This window comes from Mobula birostris, chromosome 3 (genome assembly GCF_030028105.1).
Source record: "Mobula birostris isolate sMobBir1 chromosome 3, sMobBir1.hap1, whole genome shotgun sequence".
Lineage (NCBI taxonomy): Eukaryota > Metazoa > Chordata > Chondrichthyes > Myliobatiformes > Myliobatidae > Mobula > Mobula birostris.
This window is the reverse complement of record NC_092372.1, coordinates 177281434-177308701: the sequence shown is the minus strand read 5'-3', so window position 1 is coordinate 177308701 and position 27268 is coordinate 177281434. Positions and strand designations below refer to the sequence as shown.

Here is a 27268-nt window from a genome sequence, read left to right as displayed (position 1 = left end):
TGCTGAAGGATCTCAGGTCTCCCAAGACAGAAGAAAGCAATGGGCACTGCTCACTCATCACCAGTTCACTCTGACCCCATCCCAGGAGGATACTCACTGCGATATTGTGCCATCCTACCCTTCCCAGCCCCATCACTACAGTATTTATTCATTCTGCAAAAACACTCCCCCATGGATGGAAGTATTCTTATGTTCCTTTAAGAGCCAGCTTTGATGGTCACACCTACTGTATTGGACAGTGACAATGGGAAGAATGTGCAACACAACAAGCAGGACTATAATATAGAAACTGTAGTGGTGCTGCATTATATGGGGGTGTTTGGTACTGTTATTCTGTGAAATTCTCAGCTGAAGACTTTGCCCTTTATGTGTCTTTCACAAACAGTGTTAGGGTGATCCAATCTCTTCCAATAGTTAAAACAAAGTTACCTGGAGCAATTCCTCGGGCTATGACTCCTGAGCATGATGGAGGTGCTGTCACTCACGTCCGCTGGAGCACCCTGGTCTTACATACAACACTGTCCTCATAATTCACTGTTGCAAGGATATTAGGCAGCCCGCCAGAAGAGAAGAATGGGGGGTGCTGTGTTTATATGGGTTGCTCGCCAGAACTCAGCTACACTGACAAATTACTGCTTTTCCTTTCATTTGAGCCATTTCATTTATTAATGTGATAGTGCATGGAGAGTTTTTTTTTATAGATCTCTGGTATAATGGAAACTATCTGCCAGCTTTATTTCAGATTGTTCTGTTGATTGTGACAATGGAGAACGTTTTAGCCAAGAAATAACCAGGAAGAAAGATTTGCTTCACATTATAACACTTTCCTTCGTATTCCTGAAGCATTTCCATCAACTGCAGGTGGTAAGTCAGGAATGTGACAGAACACTCCCTATTTGTCTGGTTGTCTACAACTCTACATTACTCTGGTAGCTCAGTGCCATCCAGAGCAGAGTAGCCCATTTGGCTGTCATCAGCTCCGATATCTTAAGCACTCACTCCTTCAGCCACCAACTAAGTCTGGCTGCTGTGAGTACCATTGCCACAGTATGTGGGGGTTAGCTGCCAGGACTCCTCTTTCAGTGCAACACACAAACTGCAGGAGAGGCAGCATCTACAGATAAGAATAAACAGTTGATATTTTGGACAAAGACATTTCACCAGGACTGGAACAGAAGGGGGAAGAATCCAGAATATTTTCCCCGAATTGTTCTTATTTCTGGCTTCATCTCCCTTCCTTTCCAGTCCTGATGAAGGGTCTCAGCCCAGAACCTCGACTGATTATTCCCCTGACTTGCTGACTTCCCTCAGCATTTTGTGCGTGTTGCTCTACATTTCCAGCATCTGCAGAATCTCATGGGTTTCTTCTTTTTCAGTACCACTCATATCTGTAACCTCTGCTACACAGAATGACAAGGGCAACAAATGGATGGGTAGTGCTAATTGACAAACTATTCTGATAGGAAATACATTACCAATCCATCATTCTTTAAATCCAATATCTTAATTAACTCAATTATAATTTAAAGTATCAACTCATCACTTTAAGCATGTACAATAACAAAAGCAAAAATAAAGAACTATACAATTTCTCCTGCAGTCTGCATCAAGCTTTTGGTGCTACTTCTGATTTTAGAGACTGACAACGCCCTTCCCATCCCAGCCCACTGGTTTACTTAGATGTCTTACAAAGCCAACACCCCAGTCTTGGATGTAGAACACCATCCACTTCCTTGAACATGAGGAACTCTGCAGATACTGGAAATTCAAGCAACACACATCAAAGTTGCTGGTGAACGCAGCAGGCCAGGCAGCATCTCTAGGAAGAGGTACAGTCGACGTTTCGGGCCGAGACCTTTCGTCAGGACTAACTGAAAGAAGAGATAGTAAGAGATTTTAAAGTGGGAGGGGGAGGGGGAGATCCAAAATGATAGAAGACAGGAGGGGGAGGGATGGAGCCAAGAGCTGGACAGGTGATTGGCAAAAGGGATATGAGAGGATCATGGTCCAGGGAGAAAGAAAGGGGGGAGGGGGGGAAAACCCAGAGGAGGGGCAAGGGGTATAGTGAGAGGGACAGAGAGAGAAAAAGGAGAGAGAAAAGAAGAATGTGTGTATATAAATAACGGATGGGAAACAAGAGGGAGGTGGGGCATTAGCGGAAGTTTGAGAAGTCAATGTTCATGTATTTATTTATATACACACATTCTTTTTCTCTCTCTCTCCTCTTTTTCTCCCTCTGTCCCTCTCACTATACCCCTTGCCCATCCTCTGGGTTTTCCCCCCCTCCGCCTTTTCTTTCTCCCTGGGCCTCCCATGAACCCATGATCCTCTCATATCCCTTTTGCCAATCACCTGTCCAGCTCTTGGCTCCATCCCTCCCCCTCCTGTCTTCTCCTATCACTTTGGATCTCCCCCTCCCCCTCTTAAATCTCTTACTAGCTCTTCTTTCAGTTAGTCCTGACGAAGGGTTTCGGCCTGAAACGTCGACTGTACCTCTTCCTAGAGATGCTGCCTGGCCTGCTGCGTTCACCAGCGAATTTGATGTGTGTCACTTCCTTGAACACTGCTTTAGACATTCCCTGCCTCATTAAATGTTGTGAATCCTCTTCTTCTGCCACAATTCCAAGAGTGAGCGAGTCCCTCTGTCCCCTTGGCTACCAAGTTACAAATCACAGGACTTAAGAGAAGAAGAATACATGATTTGTCAATGTATAGCAGTTCTGGGTAACAGGCACATCATGCTGACCGTTTATGCCTAAGGCATTGTTCTGCACTGAGACAGATTCATCTAAGTCCAAGTGAGTCACCAACATGAGGAAACAGGTGGAGGATTATGGGCAGCAAAATCTCAAAACCTGCAACCCAAAATGTTAATTCTGATTATCTTTCCACAGTTGCTGCATGACCGACTACATCCAACATTTCTTGTTTTTTATCAACACTTAGCATCTGCTTATCTTGTTACTGAGTGATCATAAGATTGGCCTCTCAGACAGACTCAACTGAAGCTGTTATATGACACAGGAGAAACCTTGAACCAGAAGTATCAGAGGCACAAGAGATTCTGCAGATGTTGGAAATCTTGAGCAACACATAAAACTACAGAGGAACTCAGCAGGTCAGGTCACATCAATGGAGGGGAATAAACAGTTGACCCTTCATCAGGACCTGAAGAAGACCGGATGAGTTCCCTCAGTGTTCTGTGTGTTGAACTGAGTAGTATGTCAATTTGCCCACTGTTGCCCAAGTGTTTTTTTTCGTTTGAGTACAAAGATTTTGCTGATTATCCTGAGGAGGACCAACAGAGGATTGCAATGTTGAGGCAGCATTCATTCAGATGGGTTGCTCACTGAGCTTCTGTCCAGTCCCTCAGGCTGATGTGAACGATCCCATTGTACTGCTTTGAGGAAAAGCAGGGCAGTAATTTCCAGAACTGTGGCCAATCTTGACCCTCCATCAATTTCACTAACAATGAACTGGAAATTCATAGTCGCCAGAAAAGAACAATAAAGATATATTGCACAGTGCACCAACAACCATCCCTTTCACACACCTGTTCCAAATTTAAAATTCAGATATGCTGCGGGCCAAAGTATCTTTAATATATAGGCATCCGTTAGTCTCATGAGACCATGGATTTGCACCCTGGAAGGTTTCCAGGGTGCAGGCCTGGGCAAGGTTGTAGAGAAGACCGGCAGTAGCCTACGCTACGTCTCCCCTCTCCACACCACCAATGTTGTCCAACGGAAGGGCATTAGGACCCATACAGCTTGGCACCGGTGTCGTCACAGAGCAATGTGTGGTTAAGTGCCTTGCTCAAGGACACAACATACTGCCTCAGCTGAGGCTCGAACTAGCGACCTTCAGATCACTAGACCGACGCCTCATCCACTTGGCCACGCGCCAACACCCACTTGGCCACGCGCCAAAGTATCACAGACTACTAAAAAATGCACAGAAAATAATTTCCTTTGCGATGCATGCATTGTGTAGCCCTCAAAATAAAGCCTCAGGTAAGTCTAGGGCTGGGTTCAGCGGGTCTCGAGAGAGACAGCATTAAGAGTTAAAATGACGCTTGCTGTCAAAGAGGGGCATGGATCTCCGCAATTAGCCTAATGCATGATCCAGACGGTGCCAGAAATGGAAAGTGATTTGGGAGAAATGGGGGCTTCAACTATGAGCTCAGTGTGAGGTACTCAAGGAAATGGTTGGCGAGGCAATCAGTGTGATATGGGGTGTGAGGACTAAAAGAAAGGAGATAAGAATGGGAGCACACTGGAATCTACTTCAGGATCAGACATTGCTGCTCTAAGAGTACTCCAACGCAGAGAAGAACAATGATCTAAAGAAGCTTTTTATACAGAGCTACATGGATCTCAGAGGCAGAATAGAGGTATTATCTCAAATGCAACTGATGAGTAGAACTGCCTGATTGAATTTCTAGAGGGCATAATGGTTACAAGGTGTTCTAATCCAGAATGTACATATCACTGAGAATCAACTGTGCTGCACACAAAAATTTCTAATTCATCTTCTCGTGCTTATTGGGCCTTGCTTCAGGAAAACTGGCCTCTCTTTCTCTTACACTGCAATAGTGTTAAATGTCAAAAGCATTCTTTCAGTAGCAGCTGGTGCATATCACATCCTGGTTACGCGACCACTGATGCCAGGCAGACAATCTCTGAAGAGCATTGATAATGGCTGGGTCAGCCGTCTTGTAAAAACAAACACTGCTCAGAAGGCAACGGCAAACCACTTCTGTAGAAAAATTTGCCAAGAGCTATCATGGTCATGGAAAGACCATGATTGCCCATGTCATACAACATAATGAACAAACATTAGCTATAAAAGTATTTTTGAATAGCTGAACAGGAATGTAAAAAACACATGATAAATACAACTTCTGTATATACAATACAAAGGCAGAGCCTCGTTCCAAGCAACGAAGGTCAGGCTGGACTGAAGCAGTCATCCGATGATTATGTTGGGTCTGCAATAACACTCAACCTGATCATTTCTCAGTTGAGAGGTAAAGCCAAGCTCCTGCCTGCCTGCTCAAGTAGTTCAGGTTAAGTATTATAGATCTCAGAACACCATTCAAAATAGTACTGGCAGCTCTCCTAGTATTTTAGTCAGCAATTCTCCTGCAAAAATAGATGAATTTACCATTCATCTCACAGGAACAGAACTTTTTGGCAACAACAGGCTTGTTGCACTCACTGCTGACTTCTGCACAAATTTCCTGGTCCCATTTTCCCTGATGTTGACTTTATGCTTAAAGCCACCTAATCCAAAATGGATGATCCTATAAAAGGTGGAGTCTTTCATGGTCACATGGAGGGTGGTGGAAGGTTCTTGGGGGGGTGGGGGGTGGTTTGTCAGGAGCAGCCCTCCACATGGAAAGAATGAATTTAATATTGACAGCCAGCAAATCTATATTCCATGATTATGTTATTCAGAAACATCAGAATCCATTAAAAATCAAACAATTAAAACATACTAAATTTTAAAAAAAAATCAGAGCAACATTTTTCACGGAAATTAAAAACATCAAAAAATCTCAATTATTAAATAATGCACAAAATACTTCAGTGGCCCTTATCCTTCATACGGTTTCCTTCTCTTCAGAGAAATAAAGGACCAACCCGTCCTCTCACAGGTCTAACTTGGCAAAAGTTTCCCAACACAACCGATGGAGGATTTAAGGGTCCAGTATTGGAACATAGTAAAGTGACCACTATCTAAATTCAACCAGCAAATTTGGGACTTCTACCTCTCATAGGATTGTACTATGGACCTTCCGGCACTACCCCACAAAAGCCACTGGGACATAGAACGAACAGACGTGTAGGTAGATTAAGGAAAGGTGTAAAAACAATAGGAACTTTTTAATGCAAGAGGTTTAAATGAGGCAGAATTTGTTAGGTGCATCCTGGAGGGTTTCAAAAAGCAAAAGCAGGGGCCGTACTGGACCTGGTGTTGGATAATGAGCCTGGCCAGGCGACCAACCTTTTGGTGGGTGAACAGTTAGAGGACAGTGACCACAGCACCTTACGTTTTAAGATGGCTATAGATAAGAATAAGAGTGTACCTTGTGGGAGAGTATGAAATTGGAACAGGACAAATTAGGAGAACATCATGCAGGATCTAGAGAGCGTTAATGGGAGCAGATGTTTCTGGGCTCAGACATAAAGAGGGAACATTTGCTGGGATGTGAAGGACAAGTGTGGTCCTTAATGAGTATTTTACATCAGTATTAACCAAGATGAAGGATATGGAGGACAGGGAGATCAGTGCCAAGACTATTCATGTACTCGGGCATTTTGAAGAAAAGGAGGAGTTAGTGGTGGGTCTCTTCAAGAGCATTAAGGAGAATAAGTCCACAGGGTCTGAAGAGATTTCTGGGGCCTTGACCAATATATTTGTGTCCTCTCCAGCCACAGGCGAGGTCCCAGAGGACTGGCAAGTAGCTAATGTTGTTCCATTGTTCCTGGAACCAGGGATAATCCTGAAAATTATAGACTGGTAAATCTCAAGTCAGTGGTAGGGAAGATACTGCAGAGAATTCTTAGGGATAGCATTTATGAACATTTGGAAAACCATGACCTAAGTAGGGAGAGCTACGATGGTTTTGTATAGGGCAAGTCGTGTTCTACTAACTTGATTAAGTTTTTTGATGAGGTGACAAGGGTGATTGATGAAAGGAGAGCTGTGGATGTTGTCTATATGGATTTTAGCTTCCCTCATGGGAAGCTCATCCACAAGATTAAGCTGTGCACTATCAATAGTTAATTAGCCATTTGGATTCAGAACTGACTTGCCCATCGAAGACAGAGGGTAATAGTTGAAAGGACTTATTCTAGCTGGAGGTCTGTGATTAACGGAGTTCCGCAGGAATCTGTACTGGGACCTCTGCTGTTTGTGATGTATATAAATGACCTGGATGAAAATGTAGATGGGTGGGTTAGTAAGTTTGCGAATGATATTAAGATAGGTGGTGTTGTGAATAGCGTACAAAACTGGCAAAGAATACAATGGGATATAGATCAGTTGCAGATATGGACGGAGAAATGGCAGATGGAGTTTAACCCGACCAAATGTAAAGTGTTGTACCATGGTCAGTCAGAATACAAAACAGGTTTAATATCACCAGCACATTTTGTGAAATTTGTTAACTTTGCAGCAGCAATACAATACAATACATGATAAATATAGAAAAAAACCTGTGAATTACAAATATATAATATATAAATTGTTAAATAAGTAGAGCAAAACAAAAGAAAGAAAAAGTAGTGAGGTAGTGTTCGTGGCTTCGATGATGGAAGTCGCTTTTTTGAGGCACCGCTCCGTGAAGATATGCAGGATATGACGGAGGCTAGTGCCCAAAGATGGAGCTGACCAAATTTACAAATCTCTGCAGCTCGCTTTGATCCTGTGCAGTTGCCACCCGCCCCCGTACCAGATGGTGACGCAGCCAGTTAAAATGTTCTCCACAGTACGTGTGTAGAAATTTGCAAGTGTTTGAGATGATATGCCGAATCTCCTCAAACTCCTAATGAAATATTGAAATATAGCCACTGTCTTGCCTTCTCTATAGCTACATTGATATGTTGGGACCAGATTAGGCCCTCAGAGATCTTGACACCCAGGAACTTGAAATTGCTTACTGTCTCCAATATGAGTAGTGGTATGTGTTTCTTCATCTTACCCTTTCTGAAGTCCACAATCAGCTCTTTGGTCTTACTGACAATGAGTGCAAGGTTGTTGCTGCGATACCACTCAACTAGGTGGTATAATCACAATCCTGTACTCCCTCTCGTCACCATCTGAGATTCTTCCAACAATGATTGTATCATCGGCAAATTTATAGATGGCATATGAGCTATGCCTAGTCACAGTCATGAGTGTAGGGAGAGCAGAGCAGTGGGCTAAGCACACGCACCTGAGGTGCGCCAGTGTTGATTGTCAGTGAGGTGGAGATGTTATTTCCAATCCACACAGATTGCAGTCTGTTGGTTAGGAAGTCGAGGATCCAGTTGCAGAGGGAGGTACAGAGGCCATGGTATTAAACGTCGAGCTGTAGTCAACATACAGCATCCTGACATAGGTATTTATATTGTCCAGGTGACCCAACACCGTGTGGAGGGCAAATGAGATCACGTCCACTGTAGACCTATTGTGGTGATAGGCAAATTGCAGTGGGTCCAGGTCCTTGGTTAGGTAGGAGTTCATTCTAGCCATAATCAACCTCTCAAAGCACTTCATCATCATAGATGTGAGTGCTACTGGATGTTAGTCGTTAAGGCAGCTCACACTGCTCTTCTTGGACACTGGTATAACTGTTGTCCTTTTGAAGCAGGTGCGATCTTTCGACTGTAGCAATGAGAGATGGAAAATGTCTTTGAACAACCCTGCCATTTGGTCGGCACAGGTTTTCAGAGCCTTACCAGGAACTCCATCGGGACTTGCTGCCTTGTGAGGGTTCACCCTTCTGAAAGACAGACTGACATCTGTATTTGAGCCAGAGAGTACAGGTCACCAGGTGTGACAGGGACCCTCACAGCTGTAGTTTCACTCTCCCTTTCAAAGCAAGCATTAAAGGCGTTCAGTTCATCTGGGAGTGAAGCATCACTGCCACTCATGATATTGGATTTCACTTTGTGGGAAGTAATAGCCTTCAAACCCTGCCAGAGCTGATGTGCATCCAACGACGCCTTCAAACTCACTTGGAATTGTTCCTTAGATCCTGAAATTGCCCCCTACAAGTCATACCTGGTTTCCTTGTACAGAGCTGGGTCGCCAGATTCGAAAGCCACAGATCTAGCCCTCAGCAGACAACGAACTTCCTGGTTTATCCACAGCTTTTGATTTGGGTATGTGCAGTAAGTTCTCATTGGCACACACTCATCCACACATGTTTTAATGAAGCCGGTGACAGCTGTGACGTGTTCATTCATACTCAAGGATGAGTCCTTGAATACAGTCCAGTACACCGTTTCAAAGCAGTCCTGTAAGCGCTCCTGTGCCTCCCTTGTCCATACCTTCTTGGTCCTCACTACTGGTGCTGTGGTCTTCAGTCTCTGCCGATACTCAGGGAGTAGAGGATCAGATTTTCCACAGTGTGGTTGTGGGATAGCACAGTAAGCACTCTTGATGATGGTGTAACAGTGATCCAGTGTGTTGGTTCCTCTAGTACTACAAGTGATTTGATTTGTTAATAATTATTTAGAGGCTTTTTCAAGCTGGCCTGGATAAATTCCCCCAAAATGATGGGGAAGGCATCCAGATGTGCTGTTTCATGCCTGTTGATCCCATCCCACAGTTCATCTAGAGCCTGCTTGATATTGGCCTGTGGTGGGATGTACACTGCTACCAAAGTAATCACTGAAATCTCCCACGGCAGGTAAAATGAACGGCACTTGATTGAAAGTTGTTCTGGTCTGGTGAAGAAGACTGGGACAGAACCACCATGTTTGTACACCAAGAGGAATTGATCATGAAGCAAAATCCTTCTCCCCGCCTTTGAAAGATTCGGCAGGCCTGTCTTTGCGGTGTATTGTGAACCCATCAATCTGAATCACTGCATCCAGAACGGAAGGGATTAACCAAGATTTTGTGAAACAAAAGGTCAAATGTAAAGAGACAGTACACTGTTAAGGGCAAAACTCTTAAGTTCATAGCTCCCAGAAAGTGACTACGAAGGTTGATAGAGTGGTTAAAAAGGTATATGGCATACTTGCCTTTATTACATGAGGGATTGAGTTCAAAAAATCAAGAAGTTATGTTGCGACTTTATTAAACTCTGGTTGAGCCATATCTGCAGTAATACATACAGCTGTGGTCACCTAGGGGACGTCAAGGCTTTGGAGAGTGTGCAGAAGAGGTTTACCAGGATGCTGCCTGGTTTAGAGAGCATGTGCTATCATGAGAGGCTAGATAAATTTGGGTCATCTTCTCTGAAGCATTGCAGGCTGAGAGGAAATCTGACAGAGGTTTATGAGGTTATGGGAGGCACAGACAGAGTAGACAGACATCTTTTTCCCTGGGTTGAAATATCTAATACCAGAGGGCGTACATTTAAGGTGACAGGGAGTAGTTTTAAAGAAGATTGAAGAGGCAAGTTTTTTTTTAGAAACAGAAAGTGGTGGGTGCCTGGAACGGATTGCCTGGGGTGAGATGGTGGTAGAGGCAGATACATTTAAGAGACATGTAGTTAGGCACATGAATGTGAGGAAAGAGGAGGGATATGGACATTCTGAGGGCATAGGAGATTAGTTCAATTGGCCATTAGATTACTATTTTATTTGGTTCAGCACAACATTGTGGATCAAAGGGCTTGTTCCATGCTCTATGTTCTGTGTTCTAGTAAAGTGCTGCCCTGTTCAACCTCTCTCTTTAACTCAGTCCCCTGAGTCCCCGCTACATCCTCATCATTCACAAAGGCTTGGATTCTCCGATGAAACCGAGTGAAGGCTTCGCTGTTGGAGGTGATGTCATTCAGGTGAGATGTTAACCTCACCTTCCCTCCTAGGTGGAGGTAAGTAGCCCTTGCAGTTCTTCAAAGAACATCAGGGGAGTTCTTTCCAGTGCTGATAGATATCACTCAGCCAACACTAGCAAGCAGATTATCAGATCACACTTGGAATATACTCGCTCTGGAAATTCACTGCGTTTAAAGTTCTATGTTTCAGTCCAAGTGATTTCACTGCCAGATTTCCAACATTACAACCATGACTTCAGTTCAAAGGTTCCTCACTAACTCTATAGTGCTGTATATACGAGTGCAATTCTTCCTCACTATTCATTATTTATGTAAATTGATGACATTTAACCCCATCTAGCTTCACAGATAATGGGCATCGTGCAGATAACGTTGTTGATGAATGGACGATGAGGATTCAAGACTATTAAAACAAGCTCCAAGTTTGTTTCCGAGTGAGAGTCTGACAAAAACCCGAGGAAAATGCAATTAAGTGAAACTAAATTTAGATTTAAACCTTCAGATTTTTATTACACTTCTCACATCGTCAGAATGTCCCACAGCACTTTGCAGTCAATTAAAAAACACTTGAACCACAGTCCCTCTTGTAGTGTAGACAAACCTTTCCAATAGAGAAAACTAGATTGAATGACAATAAAAATAAATTAAAAAGCAGTGGTTACTTTTGCTAATCAAAGAAAAACCACTGGCATCAAATATTAAGATTTGCACTAGATTTCTAGACAGGAGCAGGTTTCATAGTCTCCTTTACTGCTATTTCTGGGGAGCACTTTGAATAATTTCCTGTATTGGGCTAAAAATTATGTTATAACCATTTATTCCAATTTAATTGCAAACCATGATGTGTTTATGTGAACATATGGAAAGATGAAAGTGAAAAATATTTTTGTATTTTTCAGATTACTAACTCTACCTTGACACAGCTGGACGGAAAGCTATTGCTGGACTCAATTTCATAAAATTGCAGCCAGGAACCAAGTTGGAAAATTTCATAAAGTCTCAAAAGAAATTTTAAAGCCTTTTCTTCATAGACATAGCATAGTACACAACAGGAACAGGCCCTTTGGCCCACAATGCTTCTGCTAACCATGAACTAATTCTACCTGTCTGTTCATGAGTCTGACAAAATGCCCGTTAAACATCACTATGGTGTCTGCTTCTACTACCTCCCCTGGCAGCTTGTTCCAGCGTCTACCACCCCCGTGTAAACATTTCCTTCCTAACTTCCCTTTAAGCTGATCCCCAGTCACCTTAATCATATACACAAGGAAAAAGAACACCACCTACCCAATCTCTGCTTCTGCCAATGCTCCAGAGAAAACCATTCAAATTTGCCCAAACTCTCCTTTTAGCTATTACTCTCAAATCCAGGCAACATCCTGGTGAATTTCTTATGCACCTTCTCCAAAATCTCTACATCCTTCCCGTATGCAGCATTCACACTCTATACGTGGTTTAATCGGGTTATATACAGCTGTGACATGACTTCACCATTTTTCTCACACTTAATGCCTGAACAAGGAAAGGCAAGTATGCAGCGTGTACGATTTACCACCAATCTAATTGTGCTGCCACTTTCAGGGATTCAGTGACGCTGATTGGCTCCTTCATGATGGCATTTTTTGAGCTTTGTATAGAACGTGCATTTGGGATACAGAGTAGTGAATGGAGTTTTGATAGGGACAGTGCTGTTACCAGTGGATTGAATGACTGCTGATACATCAGTTTGCTGGTCTAGAAGCAGAAGTGTACAGCTCTTCTGTGATTTAATTTCAATGCCCCATTTATGTTCAGGAAGTGCACTGTGCTGCATATTGGGAATACTTTGTGTGGTCAATTATGGAAACGATATATGCCCTCCCAATTTCTATCAAGTGTTCACCCACTGCAATAGACTCAGATTCACAACCATGATAAAATCTGCAGATACTGGAAATCCAAAGCAACAAACATAAAATGCTGGAGGAACTCAGCAGCATCATCTATGGAAAAGAGTAAACAGTTGACATTGCAGGCCGAAACTCTTCTTCAATCCTGAGTCGTCGACAGTTTACTCTTCTCTATAGATGCTGCCTGGCCTGTTGAGTTCCTCCAGCATTTTGTGTGTGTTGCAAAAGACTCATTGTTTCTCTCAGAATATTGTCAGCTTTATACTTTCACAGTAAATGCAAAGCACTTGAGGTGCCATTGACCAAGAAATCCTTTCTTTCTTAGCCTTTTCTACATGATATATTTTCGTAACTACTGCAGAAAGACAAGTGGCTACAAATCTTTAACCATTTGTGCTCCTGAACAAAATCAAGTTTCAACAATAATCCAATAGGAAATAAAATCAACCTTAATTAAGCTTGTTAAAGGAAGAAAGCTGTAACTTAAAGCATGCACCCGACTTTTCATTCAGCTTTCAATTCTGTGTTAGCTATAATAATCACATTATACGCATTCATTCACTTATCTATTGAGATACAGTGAGGAACAGGCCCGTCAAGCTGCACTGCACAGCAAATCCCAGCCCAGTCATGGGACCATTTACAACAAACAATTAACCTACCGACCTACAGGTCTTTGGACTGTGGGCGGAAAACGGGACAACTGGAGAAAACCCATGCATTCCACAGGGAGGTCGTCCAGAGTTCTCGCAGATGGTCAGAATTGAACTCTGAACTCTGATGCCCCAAACTGCAATAGTGTCACACCAACCACGGTGCCCATTGACAGATACTCCTTGACAGGTTATAATCATATAATTTCAGCTGTTTCCAAAGGAAATTAAATAACAGGTGATAAGTGATGATGAATACTAATACATTGAAATTTAAAAATCCCTCAGGCTTTAAGGCATCACAGAATTCTGTAATAACTATTGTAAAACAATGTCTGAGCTGAGAAGGTCTTAACCACTGGGTTAAGGCACAGTATTTATTTCTCTACAGATGCAGTGCAGTAACAGGCCACTCTGGCCAGCCAGCCCACACCACCCATTTGAACACTTGTGACCAATTAGCTACTAACCCACACATCTGTGGAGCGTGAGAGGGAACTGCAGCTTCCGTAGGAAATCCATGCAGGCATGGGGAGAACACCAATAGTTAGCGCCAGAATCAAACCGGGATTGCAAGCGCTGTAATACTGCTATGCTACAATACTGCCCTTTGTGCACACTACTGGTCACCACACTATGGTGTGCTTAAGCCAGTGAGGCTGTACATGGGTGTTAACGGGATTGGGGGGCTTGAGTCACCAGGAGAAATTGGACAGTTTATTTCTGACTTCACTGCACAAGAGAGGTTGAGAGGTGATGCAACTGAAACACATAAATTTATAAGGGACACAAATAGGCTCATAAACATAATAAAATCTGGCAGATGCTGGAAATCTAAAGCAACACACACAGAATGCTGGAGGAACTCAGCAGGTCAGGCAGCACCTATGGAAACGAACAGATCACGATGTTTCAGGCCGAGTCCCTTTTTCAGAAGAATAGCAACTGTTTCCAATGGTAGAGGTGTCCAAAGCTAGAAAGCAGAGGGTTAAGGTAAGAGGAGAAACTGAAGGTTTTCACAGAAGGAGTTAGTGATTTCTGGAATGATCTACCAAGAGAGCTGGCAGACGCAGGAACAGTAAAATGCTTAAGAGGCATTTGACAGGTTCTTGAATGAGGAGGGTGTAGAGAGATATAGAATTAACCCAGGCAAGCGGGATTAGTATAAATGGATCCGATGGTCAGCATGGGCCCAGTGTTTCTATGTTGTACAACTCCATGACCTTATGAAACTGATTTTACTGAGTTGAATGTCTTTAGACTAAAAATTTGGTCAGTATTGATGGTTCATAGTCACCTGGAGAATCCCTAGCACTATGAAGCAAGTTAAACTTTCAATGGTTAAACTTTTAATCCGATGGTCAGCATGGGCCCAGTGTTTCTATGTTGTACAACTCCATGACCTTATGAAACTGATTTTACTGAGTTGAATGTCTTTAGACTAAAAATTTGGTCAGTATTGATGGTTCATAGTCACCTGGAGAATCCCTAGCACTATGAAGCAAGTTAACCTTTCCCATCTGAAAAGCAGCAGATGGGAAAACTAGAGTAATTTTAAACTAGTGTTGGTATGAGCAGTATCACCACTCACAGCTTGACTACAGTAAGGCGAGGGCATTTAATGAGTGTGTTCATTTGCTCCATTTCAAGGAGAGTGAAAAGATCCAAATCATTTGCCTATCAGATTGCTTTGCCCGCTGCTGTATAAATAAATTACTGGAAATGCAATGTTGTTAGTCTAATGCAGTTACAATGCCTTTGTGTATTGTTGCTAAGTGCTCAAAGGCAGAGTCTCTAATATCAGAAATTCAGGTACACACAGGGTACTGATACAAGGGTTTGACTGCCAGTAAAATCTCTAAAAATAAATGAATGGGATGCTGTGATAGTCAGGACCTTCCAACTGTTAACAACCACAGACAAGTGCAGAATGCTGTCTAAGTAAAGCTGAGTAAGCCTCATAGCAATGAAACTGTGCTGAATGAACGTGTCTTCTAATAACTTATATGTGTCAGACATAAATCAGTATCTTCATTGGTCTCTCGTCATATTGATGGGACATTATCCTCTGACAAGTGATATTTTACTAATATTTAAAGTATAAGTTAAGGTAATTCTTACCTGGGTACTCATTTCTATCTACGTCTGACCCTCCTCGTAGAGTAAAACCAAATCCAGATGGCATTGACTCAGAGGCCCACAAGCCCTCCAGGACCTGTGACGGCTTGGAGGTTAACCCAGTGTTTTGGCCATTGTAGATCAGAACTTTGCCTCTTCTGTCCTCACCTCCAAATGGCATTCCAATTGCAATATCTATGTGAGCAAAAATGTTTAAAAAGCGAGCTAGCTTTGATACTGCAAAGGTGGTAATGAAGACTATAATCTTCTACAAATACAAGGACATCTGACATCGATGCACAAAGAAGAGTCAATGGCTTTACTGTAAATCATGGCTGCATCTTGAGGGACAGTAGAGACTGCAGATATTGGAATCTAGAGCAACAAGCAATCTGCCAGATGAACTCAACTCAACTCCCTGCATCCTCTGTGCAGGGAAAATTAATTGTTGATGTTTCAGGTAGACACTCTGCATCAGAATAAAACACACACACAGATGCTGCTCAACCTGCTGAGTTCCTCCAGCAGATTGTTTTGCAGCGATATAAACTTCTGACCATCAACAGTCCCAGTAGAAATGTAATGTCAGTAACCAGCTGCAGTTTCACTATGATATCACAGATATTTTTAATTCTTATAATTTAATTAATATTTATTGCTGTTTATAGGTAATGAAATTAATTCTGATATTAAAACATTTCTGATATTGATGTATTTAGAATTGCAATGGAAATTTGCCTAAAGCATCATCTTTTCCAAATGTGTCCTTCTACTGAAACCCTCACCTCATGCTCCCATTATTAGCACAATCCATTTAGGAGTTTCCCATTTCTGACTTCTCATAAACTTCAACTGTTCTAAAACTCTGCTATTGTATTTGAAGCTGACCCAGATACCACTCACCCAGAGCACCTGAGCTTGCTAACAAATGTTGCCCTCACAGAAACACAATTTCCTATTAAAAAAATTCTTATTCTTGCATTTCAATTCCCACAGAAGTTCAATTGGCAGCATCTGAATGCTGATAAAGCTATAAGAAAAAAAGAGATTTTAAAAAAGGAAATAAAAACAGGATTTGCTGAATCCTGAATATTTGCTGAAGATATTTGGCAAATCAGACAACAAATGTAAAAAGAAATTAACATTACATATCAATGACCTTTCACAAATCTAAGAGGTTAGAAAATTAGCCTGATTTAAATTGCATAAAAAGTGGTGGAGGGAATAAAAGGAATGCTTGTGATGGGCCAGAGATTAAGAGAGACCAAGGGAGTCTCAAATACGGATGATCTCTGTGGAGGAACTATAAAGAGCAGATTAGGACAGAGTAGAGAGGAAACAAATGCTGGATTTACAGTGCCTATAAAAAGTATTCACCCCCCAGCCCCCGGAAGTTTTCATGTTTCATTGTTTTACAACTTTGAATCACAGTGGATTTAATTTGGCCTTTTTGACACTGATCAACAGAAAAAGACTCTTTCATGCCAAAATGAAAACAGATCTGTACAAAGTGATCGTAATTAATTACAAATATAAAACACAAAATAATGGATTGCATAAGCATTCAACCCCCTTCCCCTTTAATATGACACACAAAATCATCACTGGTGTGGACAATTGGCTTTAGAAGTCACATAATAAGTTAAATGGAGATCACTATGTGGAGTCAAGGTGCTTCAATTGATTGCGGTAAAAATACAGCTGTCCAACTGCTGGTGAGTCAGTGTCCTGGCAAAAATTACACCATGAAGTCAAAAGAACACCAAGCAACTCCCGTGAAAATTGATTGAAAAGCAGAAGTTCTGGATAGGTACATGGAGCTTATAAAAATAGAGTGCTATGGGTAACCCTAGGTAATTTCTAAGGTAAGGACAGGTTCGGCACAGCTTTGTGGTCCGAAGGACCTATATTGTGCTGTAGGTTTTCTATGTTTCTATGTTTCTAAGTCAAGAGATGGATACAAGAAACTTTCCAAGTCACCGAATATCCCTTGGAGTACAGTTAAGTCAATCATCTAGAAATGGAAAGAATATGGCACAGCTGTAAATCTGCCATCCTCAAAAACTGAGTGACTGTGCAAGACGGGGACAAGTGAGGGAGGTCACCAAGAGACCTATGACAACTCTGGAGAAGTTTCAAGATTCAGTGGCTGAGATGGGAGAGACTGTGCATACAACAACTGTTGCCCAGGTGCTTCACCAGTTGCAGCTTTATGGGAGAGTAGCAAAGAGAAAGCAACTGTTGAAAAAAACTGACATGACATCTCAGCTAGAGTTTACCAGAAGTCAGCTGGAACAAGGTTCTATGGTCTGATGAAAACAAAATTGAGCTTTTTGGCCATCAGACTAAACGCTACATTTGGCGCAGGTCAAACACCACACATCATCATAAGCACACCATTCCGTGAAGCTTGGTGGTGGCTGCATCATTCTCTGGGGAAGCTTCACTGTAGCAAGCCCTGGAAGGCTTGTGAAGGTAGAGAGTAAGCTGAATGCAACAAAATACAGGGAAATCCTGGAGGAAAGCATGCTGCAGTCTGCAAGAGAACTGTGACATGGGAGAAGATATTTTTTCCCAGCAAGACAATGACCCCAAGCATAAAGCATAATACACAGCAATGGCTTAAAAAGAACGAAGTTAATGTCCTGGAGTGGACAAGTCAGAGTCCAACCTCAGTCCAACTGAGCATTTGTGGTTGGACTTGAAAAGGCTGTTCAGTCACAATCCCCATGCAATCTGACAGAGCTTGAGCAATTTTGCAGAGAAGAATGGGGAAAAATTACAGTGTCCAGATGTGCAATGCTGATAGATCATAAGACATAGGAGCAGAATTAGGCTATTTGGCCCATCGAGTCTGCTCCAGCATTCAATCATGGCTGATGCTTTTTTCCTTCCTCAGCCCCACTCCCGCCTTCTCCCCGTAACCTTTGATGCCATGTCCAAACAAGAACCTATCAAGCTCTGCCTTAAATTACAACCAACAACCTAGCCTCCACAGCTGCCTATGGTAATAAATTCCACAAATTCACCACCCTCTGGTTAAAGAAATTCCTCCACATCTCTATTTTAAATGGATGCCCCTCTATCCTAGAATCCCCCACCATGGGAAACATCCTTTCCACATTTACTTTGTCTTGGCCTTTCAACATTTGAAAGTTTTTAATGAGATCACCCCCATCCTTCTAAATTCCAGCAAGTACGTTCCTCGTATGATAAGCAACACACATCAAAGTTGCTGGTGAACGTTGCAGGCCAGGCAACCCTTCGTGATGAAGGGTCTCGGCCCGAAACGTCGACTGTACCTCTTCCTAGAGATGCTGCCTGGCCTGCTGTGTTCACCAGCAACTTTGATGTGTGTTGCTTGAATTTCCAGCATCTGCAGAATTCCTCATGCCCTCGTATGATAACCCTTTCATTACCAGAATCATCCTTGTGAACCTCCTCTGAACCCCCTCCACTGCCAGCATATGTTTTCTTAGATCAGGAGCCCAAAACTGTTCACAATACTCAAGGTGAGGCCTCACCAGTGCCTTGTAAAGCATCAGCATCACATCCCTGCTCTTGTGTTGTAGATGTCTTGAAATGAATGCTAACATTGCATTTGCCTTCCACACCACCAACTCAAATTGCAAGTTAATCTGTTTAGAAAACAGTCTGCACATTTATTTCTACTACCAAAGTGCATGACCATGCATTTCCCAACACTCCATTTCATTTGCCACTCTCTTGTCCATTCTCCTAATCTGTCTAAGTCCTTCTGCAGCCTACCTGTTTCCTCAATACTACCTGCTCCTCCATCAATCTTCGGATCGTCTACAAAACTGGCAACAAACTCATCTATTCCATCATCTAAATCATTGATATACAGCATAAAAAGAAGCAGTCCCAACACCAACCCCTGTGGAAGACCACTAGTCACTGGCAGCCAACCAGAAAAGGATCCTTTTATTCCCACTTGTTGCCTCCTACCAATCAGCCAATGCTCTAACAATGCCAGTAACTTTCCTGTAATAACATAGGGTCTTAACTTGGTAGGCAGCCTCATATGTAGCACCTTGTCAAAGGCCTTCTGAAAGTCCAAATGGATAGAGACCTATCCACACAGACTCACGGCTGTAATTGCTGCCAAAGGTGCATCTAAATACTGACTTGAACAGGGTGAATACTTAGGCAATCAATAAGTTTGTGTTTTATATTTAATTAATTTAGATTGTTTTTGTAGAGATCTGTTTTCACTTTGGCACAAAAGAAGTCTCTTTCCGTTGATCAGTGTCAAAAAACCAAATTAAATCCACTGTGATTCAATGTTGTAAAACAATAAAACATGACGACTTCCATGGGGGTGAATACTTTTTATAGGCACAGTATAAGAAATGATAATAAAGCAAACCGGAAATAAGAGTTAGAGGTCATATGTTTAAGGTGAGAGGTTAAGAGTCATCTAAGGGAGAACTATTTCATTAAGTGTGGGATGAGGTGCCAGCAGAAATGATAGATGTGGATTCAATGGAAGCACTTAAGGGGAGTTTGGATAGGTACATGGATGAGAGAAGTATGGAGAGCCATGCTCTGGGTGCAGGTAGATGGGACGAGACATGAAACCATGTCAGCGGGGACTAGGCGGGCCTCACTGCTGTAAGTGCTCTATGACTCTAAAAGAACAGTGAAAATAAAATGGCAAGCCGGACAACATCTGTGAAGGGAATAGCAAAAATGCTAAAGGTAAGGGTTGCAGACATTTTATCAGAAATGGTCAGTTCTGATATAATCCAGTGAGGCTGATTATATGAAATTGTTGAATTCAACGTTGAGTCCCGAGGCTTGTCAGCAACTCTGACTCTGCTCATTCAGCTTGTATAGAGCCTGAGGGAACAGGGTAAAAAATAAAGTCAACGTGATCGGACATAGAGCGGAGATAGGGAATTAAATTAACAGGCAACTTGAAGCCGATGTTCACCCCTGCAGGTAGCTCATAGCTATTCTCCAAGGGTCACCCAATCTGTGGTTGGTTTCTCCAATATTCAGTGTTTAGCTATACTAAACTAGAGCTGATGTTAAAGTACTGTACTGTTGCCTCCTTGTGATGTACCATCTCATGGAGTTTTACAGAAAAAAGCCTTTCCGCCCACCATGTCTGTGGTAGCTCTTTGCTCATTTTACAATAATCCCATTTATCCACATCAGGTCCTTCCTATTTCCCTGCAATTTCATACCTATTCACTCGACTGATAATTAGTCTTTGCTTGCATGCAGACTTTGTGTGATTCCTAATTCACAATGTTATAAATTTCTACATCTACCCTAACAGAAAATACATTTCCTTCTCAGTATCTTAAAACTGCCTTTGCTCAAATGACATTGTCGACATGGGTTCAGGAAGAACAAAGGGTTGGAAATTCTTTCACAGCTGGAAAGATGACAATGGGAACATACCATTATAACCATCTTGATTCAAATCCCCCAAAGGAGCTATCGCACTGCCAAATCTTCCAAATATTTCAGTTCCCAACAATCTCTGAGGATCCGTGAAGAGGAATGCTTTCTCTTGCAGGTAGAGGTAAACCTGCCCAACTTCCTTCAGCTTCCCATCAGACTCCTGGTCCATGAAAAGAGGAGCACCAACCAGCACATCATCCAGTCTGTTAAATACAATTCAAAAGCACGGAAAGATGTGGGTTAGAACTCTGTGTGTATTTCAATAGTAAAACATTTGATTTTCCAAAGAAATTCGATTCCATTGGATTGAATAACGAGGACCATTTCTTGTTGGTGGATGGTGTCTGCAGGAGTTGGTGTTGGGACTGCTTCTTTTCACATTAACTATCAATAATTTGGATGATGGAATTGATAGCTTTGTGACCAGATTGGTGGACAATCCAGAGAAAGGTGGAGGGGCAGGTTGTGTTGAGGGAGCAGGGAGCTTGCAGAAGGATTTAGAAAGATTAGGAGAATGGGCAAAGAAGTTGCAGATGGAATGCAATGTAAGGAAGTGTACTGTCATGCATTTTGGTAGAAGGAATAAAGACATAACTATTTTCTAAATTGGAAGAAAATTCAGAAATTAGAGAAGCACAGGGACTTCAGAGTCCTCATGCACTATTCCTTAAAGGTTAACCTGCAGGTTGTTATGGTAATAAGAAAAGCAACAGTAATGTTAGTATCCATTTTGAAAGGACTAAATTTAAAATTAAGGATGTAATGCATTGGTCAGACCACACTTGGAATATGGTAAGCAGTTTTGTTCCTTATCTAAGAAAGGATGTGCTGGCATTGGAGAGGGTCCAGAAGATGTTCATGAGAATGATCCCAGGAATGAAAGGTTTAATATTTGAGGAGCAGTTGATGGCTCTGGTCCTGTATTCACTGGAGTTTAGAAGAATGAGGGGGATCTCATTGAAAACTATTGAATATTGAAAGACCTGGATAGAACAGATAACAAGAGGATTTTTCTAGGACCAGAGGGCACAGCCGCAGAATACAAGGATGTCCCTTCAGAACAGAGATGAGGAGGAATTCCTTTAACTAGAGGGTGGGGAATCTGTGAAATGTATTGCCATGGACAGCTGCTGTGACCAAGTAATTGGGTATGTCTAAAGCAGAAGTTATTAGGTTCTTCATTTGTGGGGGTGTCAACGATGATGGGAAGAATGCATGAGAGTGGGGTTGAGAATGATAATAATTTGGTCATGATGGAATGGCAAACAGAGTCAGTGGGCCAAATGGCCTAACCTTGCCCTTATGTCTTGTGGCCTATTCAAATTTTGAGAAGGAAATGTAGGGTCAATGCTCAATGCTTTGAGTCAAAATCCTTCTTCTGGACTGATAGTCCTAAAGTATCAATGGTACATTTTCCTTCACAGAGGCTGCCGGACTTACTGAGTTCCTCCAACAGCTTGCAATTTGCTCAAATTTGAACACCTGCAGTCTCCTAAATCCATTGGATTTTTAAGCATTTCATTCACCTCTCATTCTTCCAAACTAAAGAGAGCATCATCCCAGACTGCTTAATCTTTCGAGAGAAGAACTTGATGAATCTTTGCTGGAGTCCTCCAATCACAAGTATATGCTTCATTATCCAGGGAGAGCAAACCCTGATTACAGGAACTGCGACGGGAGTTGTTACTAGCAAATGAACTGTGACACATGTTTGTCCGAATGTAGCCCAGTGGAGTGGGCGAGAGGGGGTCTGGTGGGGAAGGATAATGTACATGCTGATCTGATAATCCATGAGGAAACTATTGGTCATTTAATAAAAGGAAGCTTATTAGAGCTAGCTGGGTCCTCCTATGTTTGTGCACACCTGAAAGAGAGTTTGAAGAAGACATTTCCTTCTACTGTGGATGATCTCTGTACTGTCTCCTGGTGAACGGATTTGAGTACTACGCCTAAGAGTGGAGTCTGGGAAAATTTGCATAAAGTCAGATTATAAATCAGGTCTTCCATAACCAAGGAACCCCCTGTATTCAGTACAGTTCTGATTGCCACACTGTGGCAAGGATGTGGAGGCCTTGCTGGGGGTGCAGATGAGGTTCACCAGAATGTGGCCCTGGATTGGAACATATTAACTGTAAGGAAAGGTTGGAGGAACTTGGATCATTTTCCCCAGAGCAGCTGAGGCTGAGGAGCAACCTGTAAGTTTATAAAAGTCCAAATGCACTACCCTATCTACTCTGGTGCAAACACTGATGTGTCTGTTAAGTATGATTTATTTTTCCTAAATCCAGAATGACTACATTATTATTTTCTAAGTGTCCTTCTACTGCTTCATTAATAGTAAATTATAATTTCTTCCCTTTGTCTGATGTCCAACTAACTGATTTGTGGTTCCATGTTTCCTCTCTCCCTCTTCTTAAATCATTAGATTACATGCTGCCTTCTGAGCTGTGGGAAGTATTTAGAATCCATGCCAAGCTAGAAAATATTAAGTAAGTGCACTAACTTCCTCCAAGGCCGCCTCCTTCAAATCTCTAGGATATAGATTTAGAGGTTCTGGAGATTTACTGACTTTCAGTCCCATTATCTTTCCAATTTAAATTCTTTACTAATGCTCACTTTTTAAAGCCTCTCATTCACTCCCTCAGACACAAATTTATTCATTTCTTCCCCTCTGCCATCCGATTCCTAAATGGACATTGAACCCATGAACACTACCTCACTTTTTTAAATATATATTCTTTGTGTTTTGCATGATTTTTTATCTATTCAATACATGTATACTGTCATTGATTTACTTACCTATTTTTTTTCTTTTTCTGTATTATGTATTGCATTGAACTGCTGCTGATAAGTTAACAAATTTCACAACACATGCCGGTGATAATAAACTTGATTCTGATTCATTCACACACACACACACACACACACACACATTACACACACACATATATATATATATATATATACATATATATCTTTTGTGAAGAAAGACAAAATATTTCCTATTTCCTATTTCCCCAATATAATTTCACTCGTCTCTGTCTTTAAGAATCCAATTAACCAAGTAATCTTTTCCTTTTTACAAAGCCATAAAGGCTCTTCTGGACTAATTTTACTCTTCTTGCTTGACTACTTTAATTTTCCACTCTCACTTTCTTTTTCACTGTTTTGATTCTCCTTTGCCAGATTCTGAAATTTTTCTGTCTCAGCTTAACAGAGTTTTTTGGGCAACATATTTTCACTTTTCCTTTAATCTGATACTACGTTTAACTTCTCCTGGAGATTTTCTGGTGGTGGCTGATGGAGTAACAGCAATCTGCCGTTGCTCCAATTTTAATTATCTTACTATTTCCAACCTGTCTTGAAATTTTTTTTTTAAGTGTGATATTCTTTCATTATGGCTGGAAGGAGGGCCAGAGGTACTAAAAAGGATGATTTTCCTGCCTCTTTGGATTCTATTATGGAATTGCTGCAAAGTCATACACGAGAAGCCTCTGAGAAGTTTCAACAATTCAGCACTGAATTTAAACGAATAGATGGTAAATTGGACTCTATTCAAGAAATTCTTAATGAACATGATAAACATATTAAAAATAGTGAGGAAAATTTGTCGGCTCTAGAAACGGAAGTGGATGAATTGCAGAAGCTTTGTGTAAAGCAATCGAAGTCTAACGAAAAGTTAAGACAGAAGATTATCGACCTAGAAAATAGAAGTAGAAGGAACAACCTAGGGGTTCTGGATCTCGAAGAATTAATCGAAGGTAACCATCCTATGGAGTTCTTTGCAAACTTTTTGCAAGAATTGTTTCCGGAGATTTTGACGTCTGTGCCTATGATCGATCGAGTTCACAGATCTCTTGCGTTTAGACCTCCTAAAGCTCAGAGACCAAGATCAGTAATAATCTGTTTTCAGGAATTTAAAACAAAGCAACTCTTCATTCGCGAATCTCGTCGAAGAGGCATGATTGACTATAATGGTCGCAAGATTAGAATTGTTGACGATTATTCACCTGAGGTTATGCAGGAACGTGTTAAATTCAAAGAAGTTATGTCCAAGCTTTTTAATATGGGTTTTAAGCCTTCCATTCGCTACCCAGCCCGACTCAGAATCACACTTAAAGATGGTTCTTTCGAATGGTTTCGCTCAACTGTTGAAGCACAGAAGTTTTTAAAATCTTAAGGTTAAATCTGAAGGCTAACTGTTTAGTTTCTCCTTACATGAAGACACAAGATTAAATGAGAAACTTTTAATTCGCAAATCACGTCAAAGGGGCATGATTGGTTATACGGTGGAATATTAAGATTCTCAAAGATTATTCGCTTGAGGTTATGCAGGAATGTGCAAAGTTTAAACAAGCTTTGTTGGAAATTTATTTTAACAAGGGTTCAACCCGTCCCTTGGCTAACCAGTTTGACTGAGAATCTAATTAAAGATGGATCCTTCGAATGGCTCCATTTGAATGTTGAAGCACAAAGATTTTTTTAAATTTGAAAGCTAATTGCTTAGTGTTTTTTCCATGAAGATATAAGATTAATGTTCAATGTCTATTGGTATGAATAATTGTATCTTTTACTTTTGGTAAACATTTGTAACTTATTTCCTTTTGTATTTTTTAATACCGTATTTTTGATATACGAGAATTGAATCTCTTGTTTGGGTATTGTTTAGTCTAGGTTGGAATATAACTAACCTTGAAACTAATTGAAGCAATTACCAGGTTTTTTTTTGGGGGGGGGGGTTGTCTGTAGTTTGTAGATGCCGACTTTGTATTTGTCAGTTTGCTTTCTTTGGGAGGTGGGCGTAGTTATCTTTTTTTCCCCAGAAGCTGTTTTCGAATTTTTAGCTAACTTGTTGCTTAGTTACCATTTCTCAAGGTTTATGGCTTGGTTTTTAACTTACGTTTTAACCCTTCCTTTTAATAATATTTAAAATGGACTAAACTATTAATTTACTCAGTTTTAACATGAAAGGGTTAAATCAACCTGTTAAATGTAATAAGATCTTTGCTTATATTAAGAAATTTAAGGTCCCTATTTTTTTACAAGAAACTCACATACGCAAATGTGATCATCTACATTTTTTTAGCCATTGGAATGGACTTTGTTTTCACTCTTCTTTTCAGGCCAAATCTAGAGGAGTTTCAATTCTTATAGATAATACACTTTTCTTTGTCCAACATAAAGTAGTGTCTGATACTGATGGACATTTTGTTATAGTTTCAGGTAAACTAGATAATAAATTAATAGTATTTGCCAATGTGTATGCCCCAAATGTAGATGACCCAGGATTCTTTGAACACTTTTTTTCCTTTTTACCAGATATGAATCTTTATTCTTTGGTGATGGGAAGAGATTTTAACTGTTGGCTAGACCCAATTTTAGATCATCTTCTAAACCAGCGTCTCTTAATAAATCAGCTTTATTTATTCAATCCTTTTTATTGAAGTGTGGTATAGTTGATGTTTGGTGGTTTTTACATCCTTTAGATAGGGAGTATTCATTTTTTTCCCATGTTCATCAAACATTTTCCAGGATTGATTATTTTTTTATCGATAGTCAAATGATTTCATCAGTTCATTCTTGTGAATATAAAGAGATTGCTGTTTCAGATCGTGCTCCTATATTTTCATCTTTAAAACTCCCTGGTCTTCTTCAAACCAACAGATTTTGACGTCTTAATACAACTTTGTTATCTGATAAAGAACTTTAAAAATTTCTAGAGAAGCATATTATTTTGTTTTTTGAAGAGAATAAAAAGGAAGAGACTTCTAATCTTATTGTATGGGATACTTTCAAGGCCTATATTAGAGGACAAATTATTTTTTATACTGAGAGTGTTAAGAATAAAGCTAAGAAAGAAAGAATTGAATTAGCCAATCAATTAAAACTATTAGATCAACAATATGCTATTGCTACAGATCCTGTTTTATATAAAAGACATGTTGAAGTTAAACCTAAAAATGATCTTCTGTTAACATATCCAATTGAAACTCAACTTCTTAAAGATAAAACTCAATTTTACATTCACGGAGATAATTCAGGCAAAGTATTGGCCAACCAATTAAAAACTTCTGTAGTTAAACAACAAATTAAAGAAATTTGCAAAACTAATGGTGATAGGACAACTGATTACTCTGAAATAAATGATACCCTTAGATAATTCTATTCTAGACTTTATGGTTCTGATTCCCCTAAAGAATACGGTAATGAATAATTTTCTAGATCAATTACAAACACCTGTTTAAAGAAAACTTTCTTACTTTATTGAACCATGTAAAAAAGATATTATTAAATTGGTCACCTCTTTCAATATCATTGTTTGGACGAATTAGTTCTATTAAAATGAATTCATAAATCTTTTTCAGGCTTTACCCATTTTTATCCCTAAATCCTTTTTTGACTCTCTTGAATCTATTTTATCTTCCGATATAAGGAAAAATAAACGTCCTTGTTTAAATAAAGTTCATCTTCAAAAACCTAAAAAGTCTGGAGGTTTAGCCTTACCTAATTTTAGATTTTATTACTGGGCAGTTAATATATGATATCTTACGTTTTGGCTATATTATATCAATTGTGTAGACGGTCTGGTATGGGTTTCTTTAGAAGCTAATTCTGTTAATAAATTTTCTATTATTTCTCTTCTTGGACCCTCACTTCCTTTATTTGTAAGT

General features: G+C 40.7%; 1 protein-coding gene across 1 annotated transcript in view; it reads right to left on the bottom strand.

Annotated features, from left to right (window-relative positions):
* Nucleotides 1–27268, bottom strand: part of itga8 (integrin, alpha 8) — a 270386-nt gene that overhangs the window by 169086 nt on the left and 74032 nt on the right. The window contains exons 12-13 of the mRNA XM_072253739.1: nt 20595–20800; nt 15165–15356 (exon numbers count right to left, since the gene is read on the bottom strand). Of these exons, the coding sequence (XP_072109840.1) occupies nt 15165–15356; nt 20595–20800 (398 nt within the window). The remainder of the gene's footprint in view (nt 1–15164; nt 15357–20594; nt 20801–27268) is intronic.